Source organism: Ailuropoda melanoleuca, unplaced genomic scaffold (genome assembly GCF_002007445.2).
Source record: "Ailuropoda melanoleuca isolate Jingjing unplaced genomic scaffold, ASM200744v2 unplaced-scaffold1642, whole genome shotgun sequence".
Lineage (NCBI taxonomy): Eukaryota > Metazoa > Chordata > Mammalia > Carnivora > Ursidae > Ailuropoda > Ailuropoda melanoleuca.
The window spans coordinates 5,514-15,226 of record NW_023185415.1 but is presented as its reverse complement, the minus strand read 5'-3'; the positions used below and the strand labels follow the sequence as shown (position 1 = coordinate 15,226).

At 44.0% G+C, this 9,713-nt stretch overlaps 1 gene segment (V, D, J or C); it reads right to left on the bottom strand.

The window, feature by feature from the left end:
* Window positions 1-3,773: 3,773 nt before the first annotated feature.
* On the bottom strand, window positions 3,774-4,375 carry LOC117797864. The segment is given in 2 exon segments: window positions 3,774-4,111; window positions 4,224-4,375. Coding segments are annotated over 2 exon segments (399 nt in total).
* Window positions 4,376-9,713: the final 5,338 nt, after the last annotated feature.

The window sequence follows — 9,713 nt, the reverse complement described above, 5'->3', positions numbered from 1 at the left end:
CATCCTGCTCAAGAATGACTTGATAAACCAGGAAATCAAAAATCAATTTAAACAATTTATAGAGACCAACGTGAATGAAAACACAATGATCCAAAATTTGGGATACTGCAAAAGCAATCCTAAGGAGGAAATACATAGCCATCCAACCTCACTCAAAGGAATAGAAAAATCTAAAATGCAGTTTTTATATTCCACCTCAAAACGCTGGAACAGCAACAGAGGGACAGGCTTAACCCACTCACGAGGAATCAGTTGACCAAAATTAGAGAACAAATCAATGAATTAGAAAACAGAAGTACAGTAGAGAAAATCGNCAAATCAATGAATTAGAAAACAGAAGTACAGTAGAGAAAATCGACAGGACTAGAAGCTGGTTCTTTGAGAGAATCCATAAAATTGACAGACCACTGGCAAGACTTATCCAAAAGAAAAGAGAAAGGACTGAAATTAGTAAAATTTTGAATGATAAAGGAGAGGACACAACCAACACCATTGAAATTGGAAGGATTATTAGAAATTTTTATCAACAGCTATATGCCGAAATACTAAGCAATCTGGAAGAGATGGAGGCCTTCCTGGAAACCTATAAACTACCAAGACTGAAACAGGAAGAAATAGATTTATTAAACAGGCCAATTAACTATGAAGAAATTGAGTCAGTGATAAACAACCTTCCAAATATCAAAACTCCAGGACCGGACGGTTTTCCTGGGGAATTCTACCAAAAATTCAAGGAAGAAATAATACCTATTCTCCTAAAGCTATTTCAAAAAAAAGAAAAAGAAGGAAACCTAGCAAACTCTTTCTATGAGGCCAATATTACCTTGATCCACAAACCAGGCAAAGACCTCCTCCAAAAGGAGAATTTCAGACCAATTTCCCTAATGAATATGGATGCCAAAATCCTCAACAAGACCCTGGCTAATGGAATCCAACAGTACATTAAAAGGATTATCCATCATGACCAATTGGGATTCATTCCTGGGATGCAAGCATGGTTCAACACTCGCAATCAAACAGTGTGATACATCATATCAACAAGTAAAGACTCAGGATCCATATGATCCTCTCAATTGATGCAGAAAAATCATTTGACAAATACAGGAACCTTTCCTGATTAAAACCTTTCAGAGTGTAGGAATAGTGATACATTTCTCAATCTCATAAAAGCCATCTATGAAAAGCCTACTGCAAATATTATTCTCAATGTGGAAAAGCTGGAAGCCTTTCCCTTAAGATCAGGAACACAACAAGGATGCCCACCCTCGCCATTATTATTCAACATAGTACTAGAAGTCCTTGCAACAGCAATCAGACGACAAAAAGTGATCAAATGTATCCAAATCGGCAAAGAAGTCAAAATGTCTCTCTTCGCAGATGACATGATACTCTATATGGAAAACCCAAAGGAATCCACTCCCAAACTATTAGAAGTTATAGAACAATTCAGTAAGGTGGCAGGATACAAAATCAATGCCCAGAAATCAGTTGCGTTTCTATACAAGAATAACGAGACTGAAGAAAGAGAAATTAGGGAATCCATCCCATTTACAATAGGACCAAAAACCATGCGTTACCATGGAATTAAATTAAGCAGAGATGTAAAGGACCTATATTCTAGAAAATATAAATCACTCTTGAAAGACATTGAGGAAGACATAAAAAGATGGAAAAATATTCCATGCTCATGGATTGGAAGAATTAACATAGTTAAAATATCCATGCTACCCAGAGCAGTCTACACTTTCAATGCTATCCTGATCAAAACACCGAGGACATTTTTCAAGGAACTGGAACAAATAGTCCTTAAATTTGTATGGAACTAGAAAAGGTCCTGAATCTGTTAGGAACTGTTGAAAAGGAAAAACAAACCTGGGGGCATCACAATGCCGGATTTCAAGCTGTACTACAAAGCTGTGATCACAAAGACAGCATGGTAGTGGCACAAAAACAGACACATAGACCAATGGAATATAACAGAGAACCCAGAAAGAGATGAATTTTTTTTCCCTAGGAAAAAATAGACCATGGTATTAGGAACTACTCCTCAAAAAGCGTATGATGCTTTAGCGTCACAAGAACTACTAAAAAGTCTTCAGAGACCATAGTTCCATAGGTTTCCTTCATACATATAGGTTGTGAAAACAATGAAAAACCATAGAAAATTCAAATTCTTATACAAAGAAATATAACATTGTTACATACACTTGATACATAAAATACAGAAAAAGGAAAACTGCAGAATATTATGAAATACTGATATAAATGTTCTAAATAAAATGAAAAGGTGAGATTCCATTATCAGATTAATATGGTCAGACACTGTGACCATAGTGATCTATTGCAGATATAGAGTGGGATTCCATATTATAAATGTTCTAAGATAAGATATCCTGTTAATAAATCACCATGAAAATAGCATGATCTCACTAGACCTTGAAAGATCCTTTGACTAAATTGAAATCAAAGACCTAATAGAAACCACATAAAATAGAAACAGAAACAGACACTCATCCCATGATAACACACTATCTCCCACACACATAGAACTCATTCCCACAGTCAAGAAATTAGCTAACGGGGTGGCTGGATGGAGGACATTTCTACAAGTTCAGAAACAGGGATATACGACCTAAATGTTATTATTCAACATCTTTCTGCAAGTGTTAGACAATGCAAGCAAACAAGAAAAAATACTGGTTAGATCTCAGCATTGATAGTAATAGACATGGAGTTATTTCAGAAGATCCAAATATATGATTCAGCCATAGATACTCAGGACTCATGTCGCAGTGGCAGAAGAAATTACCCCAATGTGCAAAAAGAACAGATATTCCTATTGAAGGCTAAAAAGAAGATTACATAGGTCTGAAAACTTCTGGCAACAGGTAAATGACGTAGGAGGGAGAGTGCTCAGAAGCCAGGAGTGAGATCAGCAGAGTGAGCCTGCCATCCCAGTCCGTTAACCTCAGTGCAAAGAGAATCTGTCCCAATGTGATGGGGGAGATGAACTTTCTGTGTCTTGTGAGATCCATTGCCTAGGAAGGGGCTGCAGTGTGTGTCTTTGAGGACAGACAGAATGAGGGGCCCTCACTCCTCGGTGGTTCCACTGCATGGACCTGGACCCATGGTGGCAGCTGCAGGAACAGCAGAAGCAAGAAGCCTGAGTGGCTGCTGGGACCTCAGACTCCCAGAAGATGAGAAAGGGATTTTGGTCTCAGTTCTGAAGGGCCTGGGATTCTGTGTGGGCCTTGAAATGCTGTCACAGGAGGGACAGGGAGGAATGGCCTCCTCTTCAGACCTCAGCCCAGTGATGGTCTAGGAGCCAGAGCTGCCAGACATGGAACCAGAAAATGGATCAGGGCCCCCAGGAGGTGTAATCATCAAAATAGTTGAAGATTTGTTTTCCATTCATGGCAGCTGTTGGTAGCAGGACACATTTTGGACAGTCCCAACATGTCCTGACTCAGAGCTGGATTCTTTGTCCCTGTTTCTGCCCTGACCTGTCATGGACTCTGCCTCAGGTAGCTGCCCCTGGCACTTGGGAATTTGTGCTCAATTTGAGGTACTCACACAATAAATTGCTCCCAGGGACCGGTTTCAAAGAGAAATTTAAGAGAATGTGAAAAGACTTTGCAGACAAACAACACTGAGGTTGGTCTCAGTTTCAGTTTATGTCAAACAAAGTAGCAGATGACTTAGCCAGAGTCGAGATGCACAGGCAGCCCCATTAATGTTGGGGCAGCCAGTTTTTGTCTCACTTCCCCACACGGCTAGAGCTCTGTGTGAANCTGGAGCACTGTGTGAGCACCCTGACTAACATCAACAGACTGGCAGTAATAATCAGCCTCATCCTCAGCCTGGAGCCCAGTGATGGTCAGCGAGCCTGAGTTGCCAGACTTGGAGCCAGAAAATCGGTCAGGGACACCTGAGGGTCTCTTGTCATTACCATAGATGAGGAGTTTAGGGGACTTTCCTGGCAGCTGTTGGTACCAGCTCACAGCAACAATTCCGATGCTGAAGCCACTCCCAGTGCAGGAGATGGTGACCCTCTGGCCCAGGGACCCAGACACTGAGGGTGGCTGAGTCAGCACAGCCTGGGCCCAGGACCCTACAAGGGGGAGAGACACAGAGAGGGTGAGGCTGGGGTCTAGAGACAAAAGGAGGTATCAGGTCCCACTTAACCTCCCAGGACCCCTTCCCCTCTCCCTGCATCAAGTCACCTGTGCAGTGAGCGAGGAGGGCGAGGAGGAGAGGGGACCAGCCCATGGTAGAGGTCATCATAGATCTTGCAGTCTGTGGCCCCACAGCTGAACAGAGCCTCCCCTAATCTCTCCCTTCCCCTCTTCATCCTCTGAGAGAGGGAGGGACCAAACATGCAAATGAGACCCCAGCTCCCTGAACCCTCACTGACTGGGTAAGGTCCCTCTGAAGATGTCAGGGGTGTGGGAAGGGGAGGGGTTGTGTGGGGCCCGGGGGTGGGGAGGTCACAGCTGTGGGCCCTGAAAAGAGGGCATGGGCAGCCCCAGGTGGCAGGTCCCTGCTCTGGTTAACCCTTGACCCTCAGAATCAGGTGACTGGCACCCCCTGGTGTCCAGGCCGAGACACAGCATTGTGTGACATGGAGACACAATGGACACATCAGAGAGAACTCCTACCTCCCTACTGCACTGTCCACTGTCACCTTCCTTCGGGCAAGGCCATGTTTCCCTTATGTGGCCTCCTATCACCTCAGGACACATTTTTCCTCTACTCAGCTCCACGTAGTGTGTTTGTCCATAACTCCTTGCTGTTTAAGGGGCAGGACTGAGGTGGTAACTCTTGTAGGACCACATAGATGAGGATCCGGTCCAGAGCACTGATGGGTCCATGTTGAGACATGGCCAGTTCTGTGTAGGAGGCTTATTCTCAGGGTTCCGGAGTTCTCTTTTCCCAGATATTCCCTCAGCACTGAGGAGAGAGGGAGCACTTCTCTTCAGGTTGTGGGTAGACACCCTCACGTGCATTCCTGGAAGGTTACACACTGTGGGCAGTGATTCCCTCCTAGGATTGGACCTCGGAACTCAAAGTTCAAACCTCCATGAAATTCTAGAAGGAGTGACAACAGATGATCTGACAGGGACCTAGTTTCAGAGATTATACGTTAGTCACCAATTAGACAACTGTTAAATTAAAATGAATGTGTGTGATTTTATACAAAATTCAGCTCAGTAAGAATGATTTGGACTCAACAATAATGTCAATGAGGAGGTGCAGGTACAGTCACTAGATCCGTGCTTATTACAGAGAGAATGTGGATGGAAGTAGTAGCTGAAAACCTGGATGAAAAAAATAATGGGGGAGAAATGCCTTCTCGTTTGTGGTTGAATAGGGCTCTACAAACTTGTTTCTAAGTCACTTGATTTATTATTGTTTTTGTTTTATTGTTGTTAATTATTATTAGTCATAGTAGTATTAGTAGTATTGCTTTTTTTATAATAATTTTTTATTATGTTATGCTAGTCACCATACACTGCATCCTTAGTTTTTGATGTAATGTTACACGATTCATTATTTGTGTATATTTCTATAATCATGAGTTTTGTATTTAGAAGTCCTGGTCCTACAAGTAGATATAGGAAAGTTCAACATGGTGCCCAGGGGAGCCACATGAGGAATTTGTTCCTAGGAACCTCAGAGCCATCTCAGTGATGGAATTACTAAATTCAGAGCTTCCTGGATGGACTGATTGGGGGTCAGACTCATCTCAGTGGTAGGCACAGTTATAGTTCCTGTGACTTGTTTCCAGCATCTTCAGGGTAGTGAAATTTTCCTTTCAGCCACCCATGACTAGAGCCCTTAATTCCTATTACCCAAGGCAAAATTTACCCAGAAATTTCTTACAAAGATCCAACATTGGATTGCTGGCAAGGTGGAGATAAGGGGGACTGTGTCCCTGAGGTCACATTCCCTATGCACCTTTGTTGGGACAGACATTTCAGCAGAGGTCCAGCCTGGCTGGAAGTGTCGTTGGTGTGACTGATGGAGTGACAGCCCAGCACTGAGAACAGAGGAGGTTTGTGTCACTTGTACCCACGGGCCTTGAGCTCTGTGTGAGCCATACTGAGATTGCTGTCCCAGATTCAATGTCCTGATCAGACTCAAGCACTGACTTGAGCCCAGATGTAGTTTGGGGCTGAGTTGCCCACAGGGACAGAGATTCCCCCTGGGTTCCTGGGCATCGGTCTCATTCCAGGAAAGCATGTGTTCAGGCACATTCTGGCTTCCCTGGTGACAGGACCCCAGTCATGCTCATATTTCTGGCATTTCCTGCTATTGGATATGCCCCCTCCTGGACATTGTGACACTGGGATGGGTGAGCCCATGTTGATCCTAACTTCTGGAGGGACAGAGAAGAGGGGCGTGTGTGTGTGTGTGCGTGTGTGTGACCAAAATGACATCAAGTGGGCTCTACCCTTCTAGTGTCTTCTCTACAACCTGATGGTAATTCTCCATGAAATACATCCATGAAGCTCATTCTCTCTCTCACTTTTTTTAAGATTTATTTATTTATTTGACACACAGAGAGAAAGACAACAAGAGAGGGAACACAAGGAGGGGGAGTGGGAGAGGAAGAGGCAGGCTCCCAGTGGACGAGCCTGATGTGGGACTTGATCCCAGAATGCCAGGATCACACCCTGAGCTGAAGGCAGACGCTTAATGACTGTGCCACCCAGGCACCCCAAAGCTCATTCTCTCTTAAAACCTGGAGGAGCCTCGATGAAAAGGCAAGGGTCTCAAAGATCTCTTCCTGGAGGAGGATCTGTTTCTGGCAGTGGGGACGCACTGGAGAGCAGAACTATTAACAATTCACTGAATTAGAAGTTCAGGTCTTGTTGAGGGACAAGAGGTCTCTGAATATTTCCCCCCTTCACACATAAGACCTGCAGCTGCAGTGTCTTCATGTCTCAGGAAAGACAGGACAGGAGGTGAGCACACAGCCTCCTCTTTCCTGACCCCACTCCCCACTGTGCTCCACAGTCCTCTGTGTCCCCAGGTATCTACGAGGGTTGAACAGAATATAGCATTGACTTTTACTTCTGGGAAAGGGATAAAGCCTATGACTTCAGAAACCAGAGGAAAATGTTTCCATGGTGGATCTACTGCTTAGATAGTTCTAAGGAAACAGATTTGGGGGCATAGGAAAAATGATTATATATTTTGAAATCTGCAGGTGTCTCTGCCTTCATGGATTCTGTCAATCCTCATCATGGACAGGGGACCAATTAATTGTGAGGGAGGAGCAAAAATGAATAGATTCAATGTGCAAATACTGAAAGGTAGGATACACACATCACTTTTTAAAAACATATAATTTTTTCTTTCATATTAAAGAGACTGATGGGGAATGTTGGGAGCAGAAACCCAGAGCCTGGGGTTGACAGCAGGAAGGAGAATATGAGGGATGGCATGTAGCTCTATTTTCTGGTCATTCTCCTCCCTAGAGATGGAACATTGAGACAGGAAACTGAAGCAAGATCATTTTCAGTGTTCTCTGAAATTCTGTGTGGAGAGAGAATTCAGACCTCAAGAATCAGAGGCAGAGCCTGAAGGTCTGAGGCACAGGGGAGCAGAGAGCAGAAGAGGAGAGAGGGTGTGGGGTGTTGTCAGGGAGATTCTGTAGGATCTGGTCCAAGTGCTTGTGTAGCTGGTTCAGAGAGTAGAGTCTGTGTCTGTGACCAAGGTTAGTGTCAATATATCAGCTGTGGATACATCAGTAGAGACACAAGGTCACACTTTATGGAATAAGATGGTGAAACTGATTGTGGATAATGTTTGCTGGGCAGCTTGTATTCATTCCCACACCCTGTGGGGATGTACACTTGGGCTTTTACCTGATCCGTCAGTGTGTTCCATAGGTGCCCTATTTTCTCTTTCTTTACATTCAAACATGAATATTTTCCTTGTTCAAGGACAGATCCTTCTGTAGGTGACCCCCACCTCCAGCCCAGGCATGTTTCTCCAGGTAAGTTTCTCACTTAAAAAAATGTTCATAGCCATTATCTGTGTGCATAGGGATTTATGTCACTTCCTCTTCTTCTGAGACACTGTGAGTAATGGTAGCTGCTCCCACTGCCATGAGCTGTAGCACAGAAATAGTCAGCCTCATCCTCAGCCTGCAGCCCAGAGATAAGGAGAAGCCCTGCATTGGCCAAGGCATCTTTGGATCCAGAGGAGCGGCTGGCATTCCTGGAGTCCTGGTGCTTATCTGAGTTTGAGTAGAACTTCAGCAGATACTGGGGAGGGCTCCCTGTAGTAGTTTCTAATAGTTTCTGTGAATATATATTTCAAATGAAATTAAGAATTAAATCAGTAGGTGTTGCTTAAAGCAAATTACCATCTGAAATGTGGGTCTCATCCAATCAATCAAAGGCCTTGATGGAGAAAAAACTGACCTCACCCAGAAAGAAGGACTTCTGGGATCACACTACTTTCAGAACCAAGCTACATCTACTCTTCATCCCCTGAATCTGTGGCCTGCTGGCCCACACTAATGATTTTGGACTGCTACAATCATGGCTAACAGTTCCTTAAAATAACCATCTCAGATGGATTGATAGATAGGCAGACAGATACACATCTATATCAACATACACAGGTGCAAATATGTATAAATTATGTTAAATATACACATACATACATACATACATATATACATACTATTCGTTTGGTTTCTCGGGAGAACCTTACCTCATACACAGACCTTTATCCAAATCGCAGTCTATTCTTTGCTATTTCCGTCCCCTTGCAGAGTTCTATTCTGTACACATACCATGATCAATGGTAGGGCAAAGGAAATCTGTGCTCTGGGTCCTACAAAGACCTTGAGAAGCCACCTCCATGAGGAAGCAAAGTCTAAGAACACAAGATTTTACACCGGGTTCATGTGTCCACTACATAACCCGACTACCAGCACCCAATTTGTGGTAGGGCATGTTCACACCCTTATTAGGACCCATGCAGCTATGGAAGTACTCCATGATTTTGTGAGAAAAGTCTTGGGATTTTCTATCCAGGATTTACAGATGCAGGTTCCATATCTGAGCCTTGGAAATACAGTCAGAAACCAGGAATCACATGGTGCCCTCTTCTGTTTAGACCTTCTGGGGCATAATTCTCACTGAGCAAGCTGTCATTCATGCAGATGTTCCTTGGGTGCACTGGTCGTCAGAAGACCATCCCCCCAGGGGCCTCCTGCTGGGGACAGCACAGACTCATTGTCCTGTGTTGCTGGCCCAGACCCGGTGCAGCCACAATGTGTGCATCAGTCTTCAGAACCGTGTTTCATCCCCCTGGTGTGAGCCTCTGCCCAGACTGACACTACCCTGCCGGCCTCGCCTTGATCACACAAACAAAATATGTGTGGCCATGGTTCAGTGTCATGTCCCAAAACACCCTTCTTCAGACAGGTCAGGACAGGTCACCTGATTACCCCCCTTTCTTTATCCCTTTCTTCTCCTACTGATCTTCCTAATTCTTATGTTCCATAGATGAGAGAAACCATATGATAATTGTCTTTCTCTGCTTGACTTATTTCACTTAGCATTATCTCCTCCAGTGCCGCCCATGTTGCAGCAAATGTTGAGAACTCGTTCTTTCTGATAGCTGAGTAATATTCCATTGTATATATGGACCACAGCTTCTTAATCCAGTCATCTGTTGAAGGGCATCTC